At 52.1% G+C, this 24,566-nt stretch overlaps 1 protein-coding gene across 1 annotated transcript in view; it reads left to right on the plus strand.

The window, feature by feature from the left end:
• Megf8 (multiple EGF like domains 8) overlaps positions 1–24,566 on the plus strand; it is a 54,086-nt gene that overhangs the window by 1,726 nt on the left and 27,794 nt on the right. The window contains exons 2-16 of the mRNA XM_051162615.1: positions 8,506–8,669; positions 9,305–9,511; positions 11,169–11,349; positions 11,436–11,524; positions 12,617–13,032; positions 13,429–13,574; positions 13,721–13,843; positions 17,231–17,385; positions 17,656–17,775; positions 18,243–18,387; positions 18,473–18,636; positions 21,503–21,703; positions 22,134–22,334; positions 23,150–23,386; positions 24,421–24,539. Of these exons, the coding sequence (XP_051018572.1) occupies positions 8,506–8,669; positions 9,305–9,511; positions 11,169–11,349; positions 11,436–11,524; positions 12,617–13,032; positions 13,429–13,574; positions 13,721–13,843; positions 17,231–17,385; positions 17,656–17,775; positions 18,243–18,387; positions 18,473–18,636; positions 21,503–21,703; positions 22,134–22,334; positions 23,150–23,386; positions 24,421–24,539 (2,668 nt within the window). The remainder of the gene's footprint in view (positions 1–8,505; positions 8,670–9,304; positions 9,512–11,168; positions 11,350–11,435; positions 11,525–12,616; positions 13,033–13,428; positions 13,575–13,720; positions 13,844–17,230; positions 17,386–17,655; positions 17,776–18,242; positions 18,388–18,472; positions 18,637–21,502; positions 21,704–22,133; positions 22,335–23,149; positions 23,387–24,420; positions 24,540–24,566) is intronic.

Consider the following 24,566-nt stretch of genomic DNA (forward strand, 5'->3'; position numbering starts at 1 on the left):
TCTACAGAGCAAGTTCTAGAACAGCCAAGGCTACACAGACAAACTTTGTCTCACCCTTTCCCTCCCCCACTCCCTGGCCCCCCACTACAACCAAAAGCTCTGGATGAGAAGTGGGTCTTCCCACTTTATTTATTTATTGGTTTTGGTTCTGGTTTTTTCGGGGCAGGGTTTCTCTGTGTTAGCCTTGGCTGTCCTGGACTCGCCTTGTAGACCAGGCTGGCCTCAAACTCACAGCTATCCACTCGCCTCTGCCTCCCCAAGTGCTGGGGTTAAAGGCGTGTGCTACTGCGCCAGGCGCTGGGTCTTTCCACTTTAAGTGATTTAACTAAGAGAAAAATAATTGCTTGGAGGTGTGTCCAGCCATTTGGGTCCTTAGTTCAAGATGCAGTCAAGTTGACAGCCAAGAAGAGCCCTCATATACAGTAAATGTCCAATAACTGCCATTAAGTTTATTATTGTGCTTAAATATTAAATACTTCAATAAAACAGTCTTGTCAGTCATGCATGTGCCAGGCGTTATCTATGCCACCGTGACATACCAGACTGCTCCCCTGGGAGAGCCCAGAGGAAGCACGTGATCTGGGAGTGAGGAGAGCAGAGGAGAGACGCTAGAGCAGAGACCTAAGGGAGGAAGAACGTTCTGGAGAGATGGAAGAGCCCGTGCAGATGCCTCTGCCTCGTTCTTGTGTCAGGGATCAGGGAAGCCCAGGGAGGACATGTGTCTGAGGGGCCATGGATGGGGGGGAAACGGGAGGGTGAGATGCTGTTGAGCAGGTGTGTGTGCACTAAAGGCTCATATGCCAAAACAGATACGAGAAAGATACACCAGCCAGATACATTCTGACTGGTGCCAGAGGCAGGAGGGGGAGCTTTTGTGAGTTTGAGGCCAGCCTGGGCTACAATTTGAAAGCCAATCTCTTTTCTTTTTCTTCTTTTTTTTGGGGGGGGGGCAGGGTTTCTCTGTGTAACTCTGGCTGTCCTGGACTCACTTTGTAGACCAGGCTGGCCTCCAACTCACAGCGATCCACCTGCCTCTGCCTCCCAAGTGCTGGGATTAAAGGCGTGTGCCGCCACGCCCGGCTTTTTTCTTTTTAATAATTTATTTATTTATTTTTATTATGTATACAAAGTTCTGCCTGCATGTGTGCCTGAATGCCATGCCAGAAGAGGGCGCCAGATCTCATTACAGATGGTTGTGAGCCACCCTGTGGTTGCTGGGAACTGAACTCAGGACCTCTGGAAGAGCAGTCAGTGCTTTTAATCTCTGAGCCATCTCTCCAGCCCCTGAAAATCTTTTTTTAAAAAGAGTTATTTATTTCTATTTTCTGTGCGTGAGTGTTTTGCCTGCATGCATGCATATGCACTGTGTGTGTGCCTGGTGCTAATGGAGTCCAGAAGATGGCATCGGATCCATGGTACTGAAGTTATAGATGGTTGTAAGCCACTATGGGGGTGCCGGGAATTGAACCCTTGTCCTTTGAAAGAGCAGCAACCGCCCTTAGCCTCTGAGTCATCTCTCCAGCCTGCAGAACTTTTTTTTTTTTAAAAAACAGGATCTTATGTATCCCAGGTAGCTTGAACTGGATGGATGTGTAGTTGAGGCCAGCCCTGACCTCCTCATCCTCCTGCCTCTACCTCCCTAATTCGGGGACTATAGATGTGCACTCTCATGCTTCAGGTGTTACTTGGGCTCGAACCCAGGGCTGAGGTAGAGGCGGGAGATGGGAGTTTAGTGGCTGGGCCTACGGGACGGACCGGGATCTGCAAGGAGGTCCAGAGGAACAGCCACTGAAGCACATGGAGGGGTTTACTGAGGTATAAAAGTGACTGGCCTGGGAGCTGGAGAGATGGCTCAGTGGTTAAGGGCACTGGCTGCTCTTCCAAAGGTCCTGAGTTCGGTTCCCAGAAACCACATGGTGGCTCACAACCATCTGTAATGAGAACTGGTGCCCTCTTATGGGCTGAAGGTGTGAATTCAGGTGGAATAGTCTATACATAATAAATAAATCTTAAAAAAAAAAAAAATGACTGGTCTCTGGGACTGGAGAGAGTTAAGAGCTCCAGGTCCTGAGTTTGGTTCCCAGCACCCACATGGTGGCTCACAACCATCTGTGATATGATCTGATGCCCTTTTCTGCAGATAGAGCACTCATATACAATAAATAAGTAGATCTTAAAAAAAAAAAAGTGACTGGCCTCTATGAAGACACGAAGGAGGCTAGTATGTCTGAGTTTGTCTGTACAGGAGACTGGGAGGTGGGGAGCCAGAGCTGGTCCTTGAATGTCACTTAGGCAGTTTGGCCATTTCCTTGGGAGTGCCAGGAAGCTACCAAATAGTTCAGAGCAGGCATTGTCCTCATCCAGGGCTTGGGTGGAGGGTGACAGATTATAGAGATTTGGTATGTGGGAACGGTGAGTTCTGACATGAGGCAGAGGCTAAAGGGCTCCAGGTGTGAACCCTGCAGGGAGATGTTTTGGATTTTCCCCAGTGAGAGCCAATGGGATTTTCCCCAGTGGGAGCCAACTGGTCGAATGTGGGGTGTGGAGGCATCTAAGAACCTCTAAGAACCAGCATCTTACTTAGCTCAGAGTGTTGGTGCAGCTGGCCGTGGTGGTGGTCCCAGCAGTTGGGGAGGCTGAAGCAGGCAGATCTCTGTGAGTTCAAGGCCAGCCTGGTCTACAAAGCAAGTCCAGGACAGCCAGGGCTACACAGAGAAACCCTGTCTTGAAAAACAAACAAACAAAAAAGAGTGTTGGTGCAAGCCGGGCGTGGTGGCGCACGCCTTTAATCCCAGCACTCGGGAGGCAGAGGGAGGAGGATCGCTGTGAGTTCGAGGCCAGCCTGGTCTACAAAGTGAGTCCAGGACAGCCAGGTCTACACAGAGAAACCCTGTCTCGAAAAACCAAAAAAAAAAAAAAAAAAAAAAAAAAAGAGTGTTGGTGCAAGCTTGTAATCTGAGTGCTTGAGAGGCTGAGGCCACAGTTAGAGGCTACCCTGGGCTACACAGCTCCTGCTTCAAAATAACCCAAAGGCCTAAGTGGATTGGTCGGTTTTGTTATTGTTTGTAGCCCACGCTGGCCTTGAACTCAAAAGTCTCCTGTCTTAGCCTTCCTGGTGCTGGGGTTGTAGGAGTGTGCATCGTGCCTGGTGCACCCACTTCTTGTACCATGATTGTATTTTGTCTGGTCCCAGACATCCTCTGGTATGAGAGCACCCACTCCCTCCAGGGCAGGGCAGGAGGCGGGGCTTGGGCTCAGATTTCTTTCTAGTACCGTGTAGGTTAGAAACCGGAAACCTTGAGCTTTGGGAGGGAGGCAGCAGGTGGCCAGCCTGCCTCCAACAGGCTCCTGACAAGGATGCACTTGCTTTGAGTCCCAGAACGGAACACGGTGTTTGATGAAGGCCAGCGAGGTTCTGGGAGATCGGGGTTCTTGGTTCTGCCAAGTGGTTCTTGTGTGATCTCGAAGCCATGGGTGTTAACAGCCACCTGTTCTGGTCAGCTTCTTATCCTCCTCTTTTTCTTCTCTGTTTTTTGTTTGTTTGTTTGTTTGTTTTCTGGGTCTCACACAGCCCAGGCTGGTCCAGAACATACCCAGAATGACCCTTGTAATTATTTCCCAAATGTTAGGATTATAGAGGTGCCTCACTACACCTGGCTTTGTGGTGGTGGTGTTTGTTTGTTTGTTTATAGATTTGTTTTATGTGTGTGAGTGTTTTGCCTGCGTGTATGTACGCATAACGTGTGTGCCTGGTGCCCAAGATCAGAAGAGGGTGCCAGACTCCTGAAGCTGGTAGTTGTGAGCTGTGTGGGTGCTGGGAATCGAACCTGGGTTAACAGATTTTCTATGCTGCTGAGCCATCTCTCTAGGCCAGACCCTTTTTATTTCCTTTTATTTTTTGAGATTACAGTATAATTACATCACTTCCCCTGTTCATTTTCCTCCCTCCAAACTCTCCCATGTACCCCTTCTTTCTCTCTTCCAAATTTATAGTACCCCTTTTAAAAATTAATTATTGTAGGCCGGGCGTGGCGGTGCATGCCTTTAATCCCAGCACTCGGGAGGCAGAGGCAGGCGGATCGCTGTGAGTTCGAGGCCAGCCTGGTCTACAAAGTGAGTCCAGGACAGTCAAGGCTACACAGAGAAACCCTGTCTCGAAAAACCAAAAAAAAAAAAAAAAAAAAAAAAAAAAAAAAAATTAATTATTGTTATGTACATAGATGAACATAAATGTATATTGCTCAATACGTAAATACAACCTGCTTAGTCTGTATGCTTTGTGGCTTTTTTTTTTTTTTTTTTTTTTTTGGTATGTGTTTGCTTATGAGGCGAGCTCTTGCTGTGCTGCCCAGGATGGCCTTAAACACAGTCCTCCTGCTCCTGTTGGCTAGTGACGTAATTGCATGTATCGCTATGATGCATGTATGTGTCTCTATGATGTAATTCTGTGTGTCTCAATGTTGTGATTGCTTGTGACTCTGTGATGTAATTGCGTGTGTCTCTACGGTTTTGTGTGCCTCTTGATCCAGCAACTTCTCAGCTCTTGCTCAGAACAAGGCCTTGTGCCGAGCCAGTCTTTGCAAAGAAACTGTGCCCAGGTCTCATGTCCTGTGATTCTCCTAGACTGCAGGGGAGTAGCTCTGGTCACAGATAGTCCTCTCAAAGAGGGGCTCCTAACCCAGCCTCGGACCATCAGGGCGGGCTTCCTGGAGGAGGCCTCCAAACATAAAGCAGCTTGTGGCGGAGGGCTGGCGCGCTGTGGAACCAGGATTCCAGACATGGTTCATGACATCCGACCGCCCCAGTGGCATTATGGGAGATGAGATCAGGTTCCAAACTCCAGGTCAAGGGGCTGGCTTTTATCCTCGCCTGAGAGAGCCATGAAGGACTCTTTAGCGGAGGAGGGCCAGGGCCAGGGGTCAAGGTGAGATGAGCCACTAGAGACCATGTGGAAGGTGTCTGTGTCAGTGGGCCTGTAAGAGGCACAGTGACAGGGACAATCGAAGGAGAGACAAACCTGTTTTTTAGGATCCCAAGTGCGGGATCGGAGCGGTCTCGTGAGAGAACAGGTGAGGTTAATCCACTAAAAGACCAACCACCTCCTGCGGGAGCTTGATTGTTGCCAGCTGAAAAGATCCCGTGACCAGACTCTGGGAGGAGATATAGAAATAAGCCCAGAACTGGAGGAGGGGGCTTTTGGGGAGACTTAGGATAGTTTTGATGGTTCATCACTGCACTTCAGGACGCTCCTAGAGAGAACCGCTCAAGAAAACACTTCGGGGCTCTGGCTCCTGCTGAGGTTCTGGGTTCTGGTTATTCCAGGTTCCAACAATGACAAAAAAAATCCCACTGATTATGCCCAAAAAAAAAAAAAAAATCGTTCCTCAAAACTAATATCCGTATGGTTTTGTTGTTGTGTCCCTTAATCCCCGTTTCCTATTGTTTTGGTTAGTCAAGTTATAAGTAACATACACTGAGTTAATAAGTTATAATAAAATATATTGGTTAAAAAAATTAAGCCTACAGACAATGGCTGGGCAAGGATTATTACTGAGCATCCTGGCTCTGGGCTAGCAAATTATAGTATCTTTTTTATTTATTTTGTTTATTTTATTTTTACTATTTTTTTAAAGATTTATTTATTTATTATGTATACAGCATTCTGCCTGCATACCAGCAGAGGGCACCAGATCTTGTTATAGATGGTTGTGAGCCACCATGTGGTTGCTGGGAATTGAACTCAGGACCTTTAGGGAGAGCAGTCAGTGCTCTTAAACCTCTGAGCCGTCTCTCCAGCCCCCAAATTATAGTATCTTATTGCATGTTCACACCAGCCTTGGTGGGCAGTGAGAAATATTCCCATTTTATAGGCAAGGCAGCAAAGGCTCAGAAGACCTGTAAAAACCAAGGCAGGATAGGTAGTTAAGAGAAGGAGAGGGGGCCGGGCGTGGTGGCGCACGCCTTTAATCCCAGCACTCGGGAGGCAGAGGCAGAGGCAGAGGCAGAGGCAGGCGGGTCGCTGTGAGTTCGAGGCCAGCCTGGTCTACAGAGTGAGTTCCAAGACAGCCAGGGCTGCACAGAGAAACCCTGTCTCGAAGAAACAAAGCATAAAGCCGGGCGGGCGCGGTGGCACACGCCTTTGATCCCAGCACTGGGGAGGCAGAGGCAGGTGGATCGCTGTGAGTTCGAGGCCAGCCTGGTCTACAAAGCGAGTCCAGGACAGCCAAGGCTACACAGTGAGACCCTGTCTCAAAAAAACAAAACAACAACAACAACAAAAAGAAAAGAAAAAAGAGAAAGAGAGGAATTGAGAAAAGAGAGCACCCCACTGTCCCCTCGGGGCTCTGCATGGTTTTGGAGATGGGCTTGTCACACAACTCTGCAGGCCTGGACCCCAGGACCCTCTTACCTCAGGCTCCATAGTGCTGGGATATAGCCAAAGACGACCTTAAACTTGAGCTACTCCTGGCTGCGCCTCCTGAGTGTAGCAGAGCTGCAGGTGCAGGCAGCCAAGCCTGGTTGCATGCAGTTGGGAGCCCAGGGCTTAGTGCACACTAGGCAAGCAGTTTCCCAACAGAGTCACGTCTCTAGCTCCCCAGCTGTAGCTCCTCTAAGGAGCCGGTGTGGTCTAGTTTCTTGGTCTTTTGTTCGTGCTGTTTCTGCTAGAAAGTCTCCTGCCCCAGAACCGCCCTGTGCATGCCAGGCAGGTGTGCCACCACTATGCTGCATGTCCAATCCTTTAAAAATTTCCCAGTGTTCCCTCTGAGGTAGAGGCACGCGTATCTCTGAGTCCGAGGCCAGCCTGGTGTATGGAGTGAGTTCCAGGACAGCAAGGGCCACACAGAGAAACCCTGGCTCTGAAAACAAAAACAAAAATTTTGATCTCACCAGTCTCACCAAGGGGCTCAGGCTGGCCTTGAACTTGCGCTAATCCTCCTGTCTTGTTTTCCTCCGTAGTGGAATAGAGGTGTGACCCACTATAAATAACTGCTCTTCCCGCTTCTGGTTCCTGCCTTTCACTGCTTGATCCCTAGGAACTTCAATACAACTGACCAGACCTGCAACACACACACACACACACACACACACACAATGTGTGCACCTGCATGTGTGCATGCATTCATATGAACCACCGCCCCCCCCAATACAAACCAGCCTCCCACTAAAAAAAAAAATCATTTAGTTTCCCACTAAATGGCTTCAAATTACATACAGAGCTACTGCTGAGGTCTATTAGCACATTACATTACTAATGCCCAGGCGTGAATCAATCTCTTTCTCCCCTTCTGTCCCTCTCCCTCTCCCTCCCTCTCCCTCCCTCCCTCTCTCTCTCTCACTCTCAGAAGAGATGAAACCCAGAGCCTTGGCCATGCTAGGCAAGCACTCTACCACTGAGCCACGCCCCCAGCCCCTCACTGGGGGATTCTAGGCAGGGACTCTACCACTGAGCCACACCCCCAGCCCCTCACTGGGGGATTCTAGGCAGGGGCTCTACCACTGAGCCACGCCCCCAGCCCCTCACTGGGGGATTCTAGGCAGGGGCTCTACCACTGAGCCACGCCCCCAGCCCCTCACTGGGGGATTCTAGGCAGGGGCTCTACCACTGAGCCACGCCCCAGCCCCTCACTGGGGGATTCTAGGCAGGGGCTCTACCATTGAGCCACAGGCCCAGCCCCTCACTGGGGGATTCTAGACAGGGGCTCTCCCTCTGAACCACGCCCCCAGCCAGCCCCTCACTGGGGGATTCTAGGCAGGGGCTCTACCACTGAGCTATATCCCCAACTCTGGCCTAAAGATCTTGGCTCCTGCCCAGTGGTGGCACACACCTATAATCCCAACACACAGGAATCAGAGGCATGTGGATCTCTGAGTTCTAGGCCAGCCAGGTCTACAGAATGAGTTTCAGGATAACCAGGGCTACAAAGTGAGACCGTGACTCAGAAAACCAACAGAGAAGAAAAGATCTTGGCTCCACCACAGTATCATTAGGTCTGTGTCTTGCTGGTGAGAAGACTGATGCAGAGAGGGCAGTTGATTTGCCCAGGGTCACACCGCGTAGCAGCTGTTCAGAGGCAGAGCCCAGGTTTGAGGGCCGATAGTGTAGTTTTCTCGCAGCACCAGCGAAAGCAGAGGCAGGAGAGTCTGTGCTGGACCAGGGTCCTGGGCGCTCTGAGGTGAGATGTTCGTTCATGAGGAGGAGGTAGGGTCCTCCTCCGACACGCCACGCCCTGCCTGGCCTGCTAACAGGGACACTGCTGGGACCACAGAGAAGGGCTTTGTGAGTTCAACAAATTAATCTCTGGTGGATGTACAGCCCGATAACACAGCTGAGGCTGCGACTCCTGTGAGCTCCTGTCCCTCTGTCTGTCTCAGCTGTGGGAGACCAGGAGCCCCTTGGAGCCCACATATCACCCAGAGCAAGGTGTGGTGGTGTCTGTGGGTGGGGGGTGCCCGGGTCCTCAGAGAAGGGCTCATGTGGGACTGGCCCCTGTGCTCACTTCCCAGCCCCGAGCCCTCAGCACCGCATCCTGCTGGATTTCCTTTTCCTGGACACGGAGTGCACTTACGACTACCTGTTTGTGTACGACGGTGACTCACCCCAAGACCCGCTGCTCGCTAGTCTGAGTGGGAGCACCCGGCCCCCACCCATTGAGGCCTCCTCAGGCAAGGTTCGTGGTGACAGGGTATGGGGCCAGCGGTCGCAGGGTTCCTCGGGGATGAGGGAGAGGAGCACACACCTAGGAAGAAATGAGAAAGATGGGAAAGGACAGAAAAAGCCGTTCAGAGGGGATCAGAAGAGACACAGTGGAAGGTGGACCGAGTCGGAATGCTGGGTTTGGTTGGTGGCACATACCTGAAGTCCTGAGGATTGGTGAGTGTTCGAGACCAGCCTGGGTCCCATACTGAAACCCTGTCCCAAGCAGCAGCAACAGCCAAACAAGAACTTCCATACACACACAGAAGACAGACAAAGGAAGGCAGAGAGGGCTGGGGGCGAGTGGTGGTGGTGGTGGTGCGGCTCTGTTGGTAGAGTGTTCGCCTCCCATTCACAAAGCCGCGGGTTCGATCCCCAGCACCCCGTAAAAACAAGTGTGGCGGCGCACACTCTTACACTCTTAACACCAGTGCTGGAGAAGTGGAGGCAGGAGGATCAGAAATTTAAGGTCATTTTCGTCTAGTGGGTGTGGGGCTAGCCTGGGCTAGATGAGATCCTTTCTTAAGCATCAACAAAAGGAGAGCAGGGAAGGAGGTGCGTCCCTGAAAGGGTGGCCCGCCACCCACCACCGGCCCTCTTGTCCTGTAGATGCTGCTCCATCTCTTCAGCGACGCCAACTACAACCTGCTGGGCTTTAACGCCTCCTTCCGCTTCTCCCTGTGCCCTGGAGGCTGCCAGAACCACGGGCAGTGCAAGTCCCCAGGAGTGTGTGTCTGCGAGGCGGGCTGGGGAGGCCCGGACTGCGGCCTGCAGGAGTGCTCAGCCTACTGCGGCAGCCATGGCACCTGTGCCTCGGTGAGCTGTTCCCCCCCCCCACTCCCACCCCCCCCCACCCCCCCCACCCCCCGTCCCCAGTCTCCCTGGTCTGTGACCATGTCTGCCACATCGGCTGAGATAGGGCTCTGTTCCATCCTGACCCTCCCTCCGTGCTGCTGTGGGAGCTAGTCCCGCCTTTCTAGCTCTTTCCCCCACCTCCACCTGCTGCTCTCCCTTTGAGAGGTCATTTCTCACTCTGTCCTTGTCTCTAACCAACCTTCACCTAAGGGTCATGTCTCTGTCCTTCTTCAGGCTCAGGTGGTACCCCCACCTGGCTGTTCTGTTTGGCTTTGGGTCCCTGCCATGATTGTTTATTTGTTTGTTTGGTTTTTGGTTGTTCGAGACAGGGTTTCTCTGTGTAGCCCTGGCTGTCCTGGATTCCCCTTGTAGACCAAGCTGGTCTCGAACTCACAGAGATCTGCTTGCCTCTGCCTCCCGAGTGCTGGGATTAAAGGCGTGTGCCACCAATGTGCAGCCAGGGTCTCATTTTGTAACCACAGTGGCATCCTTCTCCCTCAGCCTCCTGAGTGCTGAGGTTACTGGCATGTGTCCCCACTCCCAGCTGCCTGCCATGGCTTCACCCCTGACATTACAGCTCAGCTCTGCACTGCCAACTTGGCACCTGTGTTGAATTTCGAGCTCTCTTTCATTCAATCTCCCAGCCTGTGTGGAGCCTGGACCTCCCTAACATGTCCTCTTCTGTCTGTCCTTTTCTGTGGGTCTGTCTGTTCTGCCCCACCTCTGTCTCCATTGGGCTGTGTTTCTTGTTCCACTCCCTGGTCCCCATGCTTGTCCCTTTTTTTTTTTCAAGACAAGGTTTCACTGTGTAGTGTTGGCTATCTTGGACTCACTTTGTAGACCAGGCTGGCCTGGAACTCACAGCGCTCCGCCTACCTCTGCCTCCCGAGTGCTGGGATTACAGGCGTGCGCCACAAAGGTTGCTTGTCCCTTTAAAAAAAAAATTATTATTATTATTTCAAGATTTATTATTATATACAGTCTTCTGTCTGCATGTATATCTTCATGCCAGAAGAGGGCATCAGATCTCATTATAGATGGTTGTGAGCCACCATGTGGTTGCTGGGAATTGAACTCAGGACCTTTGGAAGAGCAGGTGGTGCTCTTAACCGCTGAGCCATCTCTCTAGCCTCCCAAAATTATTATTTTTTTTAAGATTTATTTATTTCCTTTAATGTATATGAGTGCTCTATCTGCATGTACACCTATATCCAGAAGAGGGCATCAGATCCCAGTACAGATGCTTGTTAGCCACCATGTGGTTGCTGGAATATTTTTATCTCTTACGTACATTGGTGTTTTGCCTGCATGTATATGTGTGTGCGTGTGTGTTGTTGTTGTTGTATCTGCTGGAACAGGAGTTACAGATAGGTGTGAGCTACATGTGGTTGCTGGGGATTGAACCCAGGTCCTCTGGAAGAGCAGCCAGTGCTCTTAACCTCTGAGCCATCTCTCCAGCCCCTCCCCTCTTGTCTCCTTTTTTCTGTCTGTTTCTTTGAACATTCTTTCCCTTCCTGTCTCTCTTTCTCTGTCTATCTTGGCTCCATTTCTTACTGTGTGTTCCCTGACCCATTTCTCTGTCTTTTTCTCTCTCTGCCTTTTGTCCCCTTCCTCCCAGACCCTGGGACCATGCCGCTGTGAACCTGGGTTCCTGGGACGGGCCTGTGACCTGCACCTGTGGGAGAACCAGGGGGCTGGCTGGTGGCACAATGTGAGCGCCGGGGACCCCGCCTTCTCCGCCCGGATCGGGGCAGCTGGTGCCTTCCTGTCCCCACCAGGGCTGCTGGCTGTCTTTGGAGGTAAGCAGATGGGAGAGGTGGCTGTGAGGGGTCTGGAGGCCAGTCAGCGTGCGGCCAGGTTTTGAGAGCATTCACCTCATTTGCAGGTCAGGACCTTAACAAGGCCCTGGGTGACCTTGTCCTGTACAACTTCTCCACAAACACCTGGGAGTCCTGGGATCTGAGCCCTGCTCCGGTATGGACCGCTCTCTGCCCACTCACGTCGTCGTCCCCTGCCCATCCCTCCCCCCCTCGCCCCATCCCAGGCAGCTGCATCTGAAGACCTACTTCTCCCTGCCTTGGTCTTGGCTCACTCTGAGATTCCTTCTCTCTCTCTTCTTTCTTTCTTTCTTTCTTTCTTTCTTTCTTTCTTTCTTTCTTTCTTTCAAATTCTGCCTGCATGTGTGCCTGCCCACCAGAAGAGGGCGCCAGATCTCACTATAGATGGCTGTGAGCTACCATGTGGTTGCTGGGAATTGAACTCAGGACCTCTGGAAGAGTAGCCAGTGCTCTTAACCTCTGAGCCATCTCTCCAGCCCCCCACCCCGTTCTTTCTCTATGCTGTTGTCCTCCCTCCCTCTTCTCTTTCCTTTCCTCTCTTTCTCCTTTCCTCATCCAGGCTGCCTACTTCCTTCCTTCCCTCCCTCTTTCCTTCCGTGTTTTGGAGACAGGGTCTCAAGATAGCCCAGGGTGGCCTTGAACCCCTGATTTTCCTGCTCCTTCTCGCACTGAGATTATAGACATGCACTACGGAACCCGGTTTGTGCGTCTCTCATGGTCTCCATCTCCTGGGGTTGTTTTCCTTGTTCACTTCCGTTTCTGTCTTTCTGCTTCCTCACTGTCACTGTCTTTTATTTTCACATCTCAAGTCTGCATTTCTCCTCCCTCCTCCCTCCTTCCTTTTGTTTTGAGTTAAGGACTTGGGTTGATATGGGTCCCAGTGTGTAGGCTAGTGTCACCTTGAATTCATAGCAGCCTTCCAGCCTCATCTCTGCCCTGATGGCTGTTCTGTATTTCCTTTTATTTCTATTTATTTGTTTCGGTTTGGCTGGTTTGTTTGTTTGCTTGAATCAGGGTCTCATGTAGGCTAGTCTCAAATTCACTATGTGGCCCAGGTTGGCCTTGAACTCCTGACCCTCCTGCCTCTTGAGTCCTGGGACTCCAGGTCTATACTGCCTCATTTGTCCTGTCTTATATACCCTCTCTGCACACCTGCTTTTCTGCCTTTGTATTTCTGGGCTGGGTCCTCCATGTGTCAAACCTCTGTCTCCTTGTCTCTTTTCCTCAGGCTGCCCGTCACTCCCACGTGGCCGTGGCCTGGGCTGGCTTCCTGGTACTGATGGGTGGTGAGCTGGCCACTGGCTTGCTCACCAACGATGTGTGGGCCTTTAGCCCCCTGGGCGGAGGCCACTGGGAGCTGCTGGCACCACCCGCTTCCAGTCCCTCCGGGCCGCCGGGCCTGGCAGGCCATGCAGCTGCTCTGGTGGATGACGCCTGGCTGTATGTGTCCGGTGGCCGCACTCAGCATGACCTCTTTTCTTCTGGCCTCTTCCGTTTCCGCCTGGACCACAGCAGCAGGGGCTATTGGGAGCAGGTGATCCCAGCAGGTGGGCGGCCTCCTGCTGCCACTGGCCACTCTATGGTGTTCCACGCCCCCTCCCGTACCCTGCTGGTCCACGGTGGACACCGGCCTTCCACTGCCCGGTGAGTAACCTGTTCTACACTCTTGTCCCTCAGGGCCACACCAGCCCAGCATTCTGGTGACTGACCTTCATCTTTAGAGGTCTTTGATCACTGATGGAGTCCTGTAGTCATGTGGTTACGTCCTGCTTTCATCCTTCATTTTTCACTTACTTATTTGCTCACCCTCATGTGCACTCCTGGATCCTTTGCTCGGGCTTTGACCAGCGGCTTTCCCACACACTCCCACTCATTCTCCCGTCCTTCAGCTCTTGCCAGATTACACAAGGTATCAGACCTGGGTCCTGCCCATGGGATGGGCTATAGGTGTGGTCATGGCCGGTCTCAACCGTGGGTGTGGCCAGAGGAGGGAAGGAAGCCCTTCCTGCCCTGAGCACCTGGCCCGTCCCTTCCCTATAGGTTTTCTGTGCGCGTGAACTCCACTGAGCTCTTCCACGTGGATCGGCGTGTGTGGACCACACTGAAGGGCCGGGATGGGCTCCAGGGTCCACGGGAGAGAGCCTTCCACACAGCCAGTGTTCTGGGAAACTACATGGTGGTCTATGGTGAGGCGATCTCCCTGATCACGTCTGCCTGCCAGGGCTTTGAGCCCACCCTGAGCTGTAACTGAGCCTAGACATCCTGACCTCCCCCAAGGCTTGCTGGAGCCCACCCAGAGATGAGACTCATCCTGGGTATCTTCTCTTCCCAGGGGGCAATGTGCACACCCATTACCAGGAAGAAAAGTGCTATGAAGATGGCATCTTCTTCTACCACCTTGGCTGCCACCAGTGGGTGTCAGGGGCCGAGCTTGCCCCACCAGGAACTCCTGAGGGTGAGTCTCTCCCCTGTTTTCCTGAGGGCTTTTGAAGGCCTCTGAATTTTAGCAGAAGCTGCCTCAGTCATCACCTTGGTGGGTGAGGTATCCTCTCCGAATGGCCTCTGAAAGCAAGCCTGGCTAGGGCAGGGTGGGTGACCCCGAAGCAGATGCAGGGGCCTCGAATCTTGGTTTTATTTATTTGTTTTGTTTTTTTGTTTTTTGAGACAGGGTTTCTCTGTGTAACCTTGGCTGTCCTGGACTCGCTTTGCAGACCAGGCTGGCCTTGAACTCACATCAATCTTCCTGCCTCTGCCTCCCGAGTGCTGGGATTAAAGGCGTGTGCCACCTCCGCCTCCCCCACCCCCGGCTTATTTATTTATTTAATTTTGCACGTGTGTATATGTGTGTGCATGCGCATGCACACCCGAGTGCTCACTCGAGCCTGGGGACAGCTTTAGGTATCATCCTCAGGACTCCTGTCTGCTTTCTTTAGTCAGGTCTCTCATTAGCCTGGCTCTCACCATCTAGGCTAGCCTGGCTGGCCAGTGAGCCCCAGGCATGCTTACGGCTCCATCCACGCAGCGCTGGGATTATGGCTGTCCTGTCGTGCCTGGTGTTTTTGTGACAGTTCTGCGTATCGGACTCCAGTCCTAATGACGTGAGACAAGCACTTCACCAACGAAGCCGTCTTCCCAGCCCCAGCCCTAGGTTTTCACTGGGCGGTTGTCAGTTTGCAGCTGCCTAAGCTGCTTCCTAAGCAGCAGTGACTTCATGGTCACAGTGGGCAACAGGTAGAGCCAAGATGACTGGCTTTAAACAGGCATCTACCCAAAACCTTTATGTCTACACCTTAACTTCCTCATCCAAGACACGGGACCCTGATATGTGCAGCTGTTCCGCTACGAAAGTGAGCTGAGCTGACTCGTGAAGCATAAATAGCACAGTGAAGAAGCCAACACTTTGTTCTCCTTTTTAAAAAAATTATAAGCCGGGCGCGGTGGCGCACGCCTTTAATCCCAGCACTCGGGAGGCAGAGGCAGGCGGGTCGCTGTGAGTTCGAGGCCAGCCTGGTCTACAAAGTGAGTCCAGGACAGCCAAGGCTGCACAGAGAAACCTTGTCTCCGGGGGAAAAAAAAAGCAAACAAGCAAACTTGTGATTTTTCTAGGCTGTAAAGATGCTCAGTGGGTAAACACTTGTTATGTAATGTGATTTCTTGTGTTCAAATCCCAAGTCCCCATATAAATGCCAGACATGGCCACGTGTCTGTCTACCTCCAGTGCTGCGGGGCAGAGATAGGTGGAGCTTACTGGATGGCTTTGCTCACCAAAACAGGGAGCTTCAGGTTTGGTGAGAGATCCTTTCTCAAAATGTAAGGCGGGGAGCAGGCGCCTCTGACCTCTGTATGTGAACCCGTGGGTACGGTATTCACCAAACACCACATAGTAAAGTAAATTAGAAAAATGTTGTAATTTTCTGACACTATGTTCCTAGGGCTTGGTAGGTGGAACAGAGTGTAGCCCGACACTCGTCATGACCACATGGTACGCCTTTGTCTCAGAATCCAGACAAAAGGGCGAGAGTGTGACTCACTGGGAGAGCCCTTGCTTAGACTCTACCAGTGAGGGGCTGGGGCGTGGCTCCATGGTGACACCTGCCTGGCACTTGCCTTAGATCTCTAGCATTGCAAAAGTACGTGCATACATACACACATACGTACATACATACACACATACGTACATACATACATACATACACACATACGTGCATACATACACACATACGTACACACATACGTGCATACATACACACATACGTACACACATACGTGCATACATACACACATACGTACATACATACGTGCATACATACACACATACGTACACACATACGTGCATACATACACACATACATACACACATACGTGCATACATACACACATACGTACATACATACACACATACATACACACATACGTACATACATACACACATACGTACATACATACACACATACGTACACACATACGTGCATACATACACACATACATACACACATACGTGCATACATACACACATACGTGCATACATACACACATACATACACACATATGTACATACATACATACAAATTTCTTATTTCTTGGGCAAACACATATGCTTACAAAGTACAGGGGTCGGTAAGAGGTCAGGAAAGACAAGGTTCACGGTTTATAATCAGAAAGGAGGATTTCTTGATTCGTTCTTGGTGAAAGCGTCAGGCAGGCTGGATTTGGGTGCTCGGCAATGCATGGCCTTGGCCGATTCTCTCTCCAGTTCTCAGCTGGTTCCCTTCTGTTCCCTCTTGTTTTGTTCATTTTATTGTGTGCGTGCTTGTGTCCGTGTGCTCAAGCCAGAGTGCATGTAGAGGGCCTGACAACTTTCAGGAGACAGTTCGACTTCCAGCATGTGGGTCCCAGGGCTCGAAGCCAGGTTGCCAGCCTTGGTGGCAGGCCCCTTTCCACAGGGAGCCGCCTTGCTGGCCTCTTGCTGCCTTCGCACGTGTCACCCACAGCTGTTGAATGACACCCGCTCACTTCACATTCTCGAGGGTTGGGGGGGTCTCCCGCCCCATCGTTCAGGAGGCTGCATTTGAGACCAGCCTGGGAGAAAAATCTAAACCCAGAATCCAGAACAAAATAAAACTTAACATTTCCAGAGAGAGGAGACTCTCTTTCCCAGGGTCCCCCTGTCTTGAGCTCAAGATTGGCAGACCTGAGCTAGGGCCCGCATCCATCTCAGAGGCGGGACAGCTCTGCAGATGTCTCACGGCAGCAGCAGGGGGAAGCCTTGTGCTGCAGGTAGACATGAGCAGGTGAGACCTGGGCAGCTGTCTGGGGCCCTCATTCTATTATTCTTATGTTTTTATTTTTTAGTTTTTCGAGACAGGGTTTCTCTGTGTATCCTTGGCTGTCCCAGACTCGCTTTGTAGACCAGGCTGGCCTCGATCTCACAGCGGTCCGCCTGGGATTAAAGGTGTGCACCACCATGCCCAGTTCACCTCATTGTTATTCAGGCTACTCAGGCGAGGACTGAGCCTGTTTATGAGGAAAGAAACCAAGACTTGGCAAAGCTGAGTCTCTCGCCCAGAGCCATATGACTCACAGTTGATGATTTGAATCCGTGTCTGTCACAAAGATCATACTTTTTTGAGATGGTTTGAACAGGGCCACTGGACTTCTGAGAGAAGTGAGAAAACAAACAAACAAACAAACAAACAAACAAACAAAAAAAAACAAGGGCAGAGCCAGGCGGGCCAGGAGGCTTTCTTGGCCAGGTAGGGCCTAGAGCAGCAATAAACCGGCAAGGCTGGTGGAAGCCGCAACAGGAGCTGTGGGAAGGCCTCATGTTGTGCCTGTGTCCTAGGCCGCGCAGCGCCTCCCAGTGGCCGTTACTCACATGTGGCAGCTGTTCTTGGTGGCAGTGTCCTGTTGGTGGCTGGAGGCTATAGTGGCCGGCCTCGTGGGGACTTGATGGCCTACAAGGTGCCCCCCTTCGTGTTTCAGGCACCTGCCTTGGATGTGAGCACTGGGGTACCAGGGGGAAGGGGGTGGCTGTGGGAGGAGGTAGCATGGCCTCTTACAAATGGGAGGTGAGGTGGAGAGGAAGACCCTGGGGAGGGGGAAGAGGGAAGATTGGGGTGTCCCTGTAGGGGCTGAGGGAGGAATGGAGTGGGGTCCTTAAGGTGCTGAGCAGCTGGAGTTAAGTGGGGCCATCCCAGGGACTAACCGTCAGCAGAGAGTGCCAGGTCTTGCGAGCAGTGTCCCCTTCTGTGTCCTGTGCCTCCGCAGTACCACCTGGACTATTGCTCCATGTACACAGAGCACAGCGTCTGCTCCCGGGACCCGGAATGCAGCTGGTGTCAGGGGGCTTGCCAAGCCGCACCCCCTCCCGGGACACCCTCAGGAGCTGTGAGTGACTGCCATGGGCCCTCCGTCCACTAGCACAGAGGCCTGCCTTTAACTCCCCCTGCCTAAACGGTCAGCCATCCAAGATCCCCATTCCTTTTTTTTTTTTTTTTTTTTTTTTTTTTTTTTTTTTGAGACAGGGTTTCTCTGTGTAGCCTTGGCTGTCCTGGACTCACTTTGTAGACCAGGCTGGCCTACCTCTGCCTCCTGAATGCTGGGATTAAAGGTGTGTGCCACCACGCCTGGCAAGATCCTCCTTCTTGCCTCCTGACTGTCACCACTCCAGAGCCTGTGTCTCTCCTAACTCCCGAGTCCCTTTGAATCTAGGAACCTGTCCCTGGAGCCCTGAGGCTCCAGTTTCCTGCTGGCTACCAGGCTGGCCCCCCCTCCCCAGACCTTGTGTCCATAGCTCTTCTCAGCTCCCCTGAGCCCCGGAGGACAGTGTATATTGACTGCACCCTTCCTTTCAGTGTCCAGCGGCCAGCTGCCTGGGCCTAGGCCGCCTACTAAGTGACTGCCAAGCATGCCTGGCCTTCAGTAGCCCCACAGCTCCTCCCCGGGGACCTGGTGCCCTAGGTTGGTGTGTGCACAATGAAAGCTGCCTTCCTCGGCCTGGTGAGTGTCAAGGACGGTGGGGGTAGGGGCTCCGAACACCTCACACTGACCCTCCAGCCTTCCACACTCCCATCCGTCCTCTCAGAGCAGGCCCGCTGCCGAGGGGAGCAGATCTCAGGCACCGTGGGCTGGTGGGGGCCAGCACCCGTCTTCGTGACGTCCCTGGAGGCCTGCGTCACCCAGAGCTTTCTGCCTGGCCTGCACCTGCTCACCTTCCAGCAGCCACCCAACGCCTCTCAGCCTGACAAGGTGGGGGCCAGATGGGCCTGGGGACGGAGCGGACAGTTACAGACCTAGGGTTGCTTCTTTTTAAATGAGTCTTCTTTGGGGGGACAGCACTGGGCACGGGACCCCCCGGGCTTTGTGCATGCTAAAGAGTCCAAGCCGCACCCTAGCCTTCACTGGTAGCCACTGGGCGGGTGTTCAGCTGCTGACTTAGATTGACAGACTTTTTTAAAAACTTTACCCTATAGGTGAAATAGTAACCGTGTCACAAGGCTCTACAAGAGTTTTTTATTGTTTGTTTGTTTTTAAAATTTGAGTGAAATAACACATAAAATCTTTCAAAGTAACTAAGTACTCTCAAAAGATTGTACAACGAGCTGGGTGTGGTGGTGCACACCTTTGATGCCAGCATTTGGCAGTCAGAGGCAGGTGGATCTCTGTGAGTTTGAATCCAGCCTGGTCTGCAGAGGGCATTCTGAGACCCAGTGCGATATAGAGAAACCTTGTTTCAAAGACAAACAAAACAAAAAAGATTATAGAAATATATATATATATATATATATATATATATATATATATATATTTTTTTTTTTTTTTTTTTTTTTTTTTTTTTTTTTTTTTTTGAGACAGGGCTTCTCTCTGTAGCCTTGGCTGTCCTGGACTCACTCTGTAGACCAGGCCGGCCTCGAACTCACAGAGATCCAACTGCCTCTGCCTCCCGAGTGCTGGGATTAAAGATGTGTAGCACTGCACTTGGTATAGACCAATATTTTTGTCATTCCCAAATCAACTCTAGATTTATTTACTAATTGCTCCCTGTCCCCCTCTTCCCTGAACCCTTGGCCGAGGGATTTGCCAGCTGTGGACATTTGATCTAAATGGAGTCAGGTAACCTGCGGCCTCTCTGTCAGCTTCTTTCACTTAGCATAGTGTCTTCAGGGCTCCCCCGGCTATACCTTCACTCGGATGGCTTTCAAGCTGGGTGTGGTAGCACATATCTGTGATCCTGGCACCTGGGAGGCTAAGGCAAGACAGGAGTGAGGCTCTGTCAAAAACAACACAAAAAGCCAAGAACCGCGTCCCTGCCTTGGTGGGAAAGGCATGGTGGCCAGAGTGTGAGGCAGCCAGGAAGCAGTGGGGCGCGTCCTGGCACTTGGCTTGCCTTCTTGGTTTTGTTTACTTTGGTGTTGCACACATGTTCAGTGGGAGTTTCTACCTCAGCTCATGCGGTTTAGCAGTTCCCTCACACGCACGCTTCTAGAGTTGTTCCCAGTGATTCTGAGTCCTGTCCAGTTGACAGTCATTGCTGGTGCAGCAAGCCAGGCTGCTCTTGAACTCGTGGTAGTCCCCCTGCCTCTGCCTCCTGTGTACACATACTCAGTCTACTTCTTAATATATCCAGGCATTCTCTCCCATAACAGAGTGTAGGAAATGCTCTCGTTCTTTTTTATTACTTGCTATTGTTTTTGAGACACAGTTGTGATGTATTGCCCAGGCTGGCCCGGTAGCCTTGGCTCGGGTGAGCCTCGCTTGGCTGCCTCCTGAGTAACTGGTGCTGTGAAAGCACATGCGCCTGTGTGCCCCCTTCTCTCTCTGAACCGGGCTCTCTCGGCGCCTAGGCAGGCCTTGAACTTGCTACGTAGCTGAGACTGGCCTTAGATGCCTGCACATCCTGAGTACCTGAGTTACAAGTCTCTGCCACTACGCCAGCTTGCCCTTCTTATTTTCAACAGTTATATAACACTCCGTTTACATGTAAATGCGATACTGCTGTGTTTTTGGTTACTTATTTTGGGGAATAAGGTCTGGCTGTGTAGTCTAGGCTGGCTTCAGTCCTGCCTAAACCTCCCAAGTGCTGGGTTTGTAGGTGTGGGCCAACAAGTCCTGGTCCTGTCCGTTACATAACTGGTCTCCAGTGATGACCACATGGGTTACTCTGTTCTGCTGTGACAGAATGACACCCTAACAAGCAAATAAATCTCGCGCACGGTCATCATTAGGATTGTCGGGCCTAGCCTTGGCAGGGCTTGCTGGGAAAGCAGGGACCTGGGGACGAAGATGCGGAAGGGTCCAGTCTTAAAGAGTAAAAGACACTCTTTGGCTTTGTTTTTGTTTGAGGTGGGCTCTCATTATGTAGCCCTGGATGGTCCAACTCCCAATGTAGACAGGGTTGGCTTTGAACTCACAACTAACTGCTTGTTTCTGCTTCCCAAGTGCTGGTATTAAGGGTGTATGCTACCACACCTGGCTGGTTTTAAGGAATATATAAATTTATTAGTGTGTGTGCACATGTAGGTCAGAGAACAGTTTTGTGGAAATGACTATCTTCCAGTTTGTGTAGGTTCTGGGCCTGAACTCAGAACTTATATTTTTATGGCTGTTTTGTTTTTGTTTTCTCGAGATAGTGTTTCTCTGTGTAGCCCTGGCTGTCTGGGAACACCCTCTGTAGATCAGGCTGGCCTTGAATGCAGAGCTTTTCCTGCCTCTGCCTCCCGAGTGGTGGCATAAAAGGTGTGCACCACCATCACCACCTGGCTCCGAACTTACACATTTAATGGAGATTCTGGGGCTAATCTTCCAGGCTTGCATGACAGGCGCCTTTGCTCCTGCGGCATCTTGTTGGTCCCTCAGTCATTTGAGTTTTGCTATGACCTGAAGATGAGGTTGGGTTGGGGCCAAGGTGGAACCAGTTTCTATTGTCTAAATTTGGTCCCCTACAGGAATGATGGGTTTGTTGCCTTAGCTCAGTCCCCTGCCTCAGTCTCTCATTTGGTGAAGGTGGTTTGGCCGTCCTGCCTCCTCTGGTTCTGGTGTGGCCTGAGGGGCATAGATACTTAGGGACAGCCTATCCACAGCAGAGAGGGACTGACATACATTTCACATGACACAGGTCTCCATTGTCCGAAGTACAACTATCACCTTGACCCCCAGCCCGGAGACAGACGTGTCCCTGGTCTACCGAGGCTTCATCCACCCGCTGCTGCCGGGAGGGCCAGGCGGCCCTGGAGCAGAGGACGTGGCTGTGTGGGCTCGGGCCCAGCGCCTCCATGTCCTGGCACGGATGGCCAAAGGCCCTGACACCGAGAACATGGTGAGGGATTCTAGAACATTCTGAGGTGATTTTTGGTAAATACGGGCATGCGTGTGGTTTGGGGCATCTGTGGTTATGTCAGCATTCTGGGGTCAGTGAGGAACATTCAGACATGGGCTCTATCGGGAGGAAGGGGGCTGTGCAGTTTTCAACTGAGAGCCGGATTTGGGTAATTCTGGGGAGGATGAGAAAGGTTTGTGACAAGTCAGAGTTCCCTGAGGAGGACGTGGGTCATGGGGAGGGGTGGCAGCTTCCCAAAGTCCAAGGACTTCTGAGGCCCTCTTCATCTTTGGGGGGTGGGGGGTGGGGTGGGGGGTGAAAGGCGTGCGGGGCGGGGGAGAGGGAGGGGACTGGGTCCTTGGAGGGATTGAGAGTCTGAAGAAGGAGAGTGGAAAGTTCTGAGGTGCGCCTGTTGCTCACCACACTGCAGGAGGAGGTGGGACGCTGGGTGGCTCAGCAAGAGAAGGAAACGCGGCGTCTGCAGCGCCCTGGCTCTGAGCGCCTCTTCCCAATGCCCGGGAGAGGCCACAAGTACGCGGTGGAGATCCGAGGCCAGCTCAACGGTTCGGCAGGCCCTGGGCACAGTGAGCTCACTCTGCTGTGGGACCGGACTGGAGTGCCAGGCGGCAGCGTGAGTGTCTAGCCTCCACCTTGATTGCTAAGCTTTGGCCTCAGACCTTCTGGCTTTCCCAGTTCCTAAGGCACTTGATGCCACCAGGCTCTAACATTTGACCTTAGGCTCTGAAATAATTTCTATATTCTTTTGGACATCCTAGGATGGAACCCAGGGCCTTGTAGGTTCTATCAAGTACTCTACCTCACTGGTAGACTTTAGGAAGGGGCTTTCCCATTGAACCACACCCCTGGCCCCTCACTGGGGGATTCTAGGCAGGGGCTCTACCACTGAGCCACACCCCCAACCCCTCACTGGGGGATTCTAGGCAGGGGCTCTACCACTGAGCCACGCCCCAGCCCCTCACTGGGGGATTCTAGGCAGGGGCTCTACCCTTGAGTTCCCTCCCTCAAGCTCTCACTTATGGATCCTAGGCAGGTGTTTTACCCCTGAGCTACACCTAAATGTCCTCTGTCTATAGCTGACTTCTCCTCAGTTTCTCGTCCTTCAGACCATGGCCCCTTTCCTGTGCCAATTTCCTAAATCCCTGTTGTAGTTCTCATGCCGTCTCCAGACTGTTTTTAAAAAATATTTTATTTAATTTTAATTTATGTGCATGTGTTGGTGTAGGGGTGTCAGGTCTTGGAGTTACAGACAGTTGTGAGCTGCCATGTGGGTACTGGGAATTGAACCCGGGTCCTTTGGAAGAGCAGGCAGTGCTCTTAACCACTGAGCCATCTCTCTAGCCCCATCTCCAGACTTTGAACTGCAGTCATCACCTCCAGTTGAGTTTGCCCCCAAACCTGACTCCCATCCTGTGTTCCCTGCCGCAGGAGATCTCCTTCTTCTTCCTGGAGCCTTACCGTTCTTCAGCCTGCACTTCCTATTCCTCCTGTCTGGGCTGCTTGGCTGACCAGGGCTGCGGCTGGTGCCTCAACAGTGCCACCTGTCACCTGCGTCAGGGCAAGGCCCACTGTGAGGACGATGGGACTGGCGAGTCCCTGCTGGTGCTGGTACCTGCCCTCTGTCCACTCTGCGAGGAGCATCGTGACTGCCACGCCTGCACCCAGGTGTCTACGAGATCACAGTAGGGAGTGGGGTGTTCTGGGATAGGTTCCTTTAGAGGTGGCATGGACAGTAGAGGTGTCTTGGTGACGGTAGGTAGCTGGGACTAGTGTCCTTGGTCTCCAAGAGCTGAGTGGGAAGTAGAGGGAGCGAGGCTGAAAAAAATGGGCACTTGGGAGTCAGAACATTCCCTGTGGCAAAGGCCAGAAAAGGCATCGAGCGGGCGTGGTGGCTCACGTCTTTAATCCCAGCACTCGGGAGGCAGAGGCAGGCGGATCGTTGTGACTTCGAGGCCAGCCTGGTCTACAAAGGGAGTCCAGGACAGCCAAAGCTACACAGAGAAACCCTGTCTCAAAAAAACCAAAAAAGAAAAAAGAAAGAAAAAAAAAAGAAAGAAAAAAAATAAAAAGAAAGAAAAGTAATCAAGCGCTCCTGCGAGGGCAAGTGGGCGTCTACCCACTTAGACCAAGGTTAGCCTGGAGCAGATTGTCAGCCTTGTTTGCTCCTGCTGGTAACGCCCCTCCTCCTCTGCTTCCTGTTTCTGGGGAGAGTTTGTTCCTGTGACCTGCAGGGAAGCCACGGGTCCCAGACTCTTCCTGTCAGGCAGCCCCAAGCAGAGTCATGTTCCACTGGCTTCAAATGGTCCTTTTTCTTCTGATGCTCAGTCTTGCTCTATAGCCTGGGTTGGCCTCTGACTCACGATGCTTCTGCCTCAGCCTCCCATGTGCTGGGACTCCTGGCAGGTGACACCACCGTGGGCTCTTAGACTGGTAGCTGAGGTTGGGAAAGTATATGCCTCTTTGCCCATCTCTGGATCCAAAGGATTTTAACTCCACCTGCCCCCAACTCCTGACAGAACTGCTGTTGTCCAAAGAAGGGGTGAGAGCTAGGTAGACAGACAGGTGGCTGTGGCTGCAGGTGGGCTTCAGGGAGGCATGCTGGGAGGAGGTGCTTGCAGATGGCCTTGGGACAGGAGGGAGAGGCAGCTGGGTTCTGGGCAGGTGATGGGCTGAGTCGTAACCTTGTCCTTGTACCCCAGGACCCCTTTTGTGAGTGGCATCAGAGCACCAACCGCAAAGGGGACGCAGCTTGCAGCCGGCGAGGCCGGGGTCGAGGTGCTCTGAAGAACCCAGAGGAATGCCCGCCGCTCTGCAGCCAGTGAGCCCAGCTAGGTCCTGGAGGGGG

The sequence above is a fragment of the Acomys russatus genome, chromosome 19, assembly GCF_903995435.1.
Source record: "Acomys russatus chromosome 19, mAcoRus1.1, whole genome shotgun sequence".
Classification (NCBI taxonomy): domain Eukaryota; kingdom Metazoa; phylum Chordata; class Mammalia; order Rodentia; family Muridae; genus Acomys; species Acomys russatus.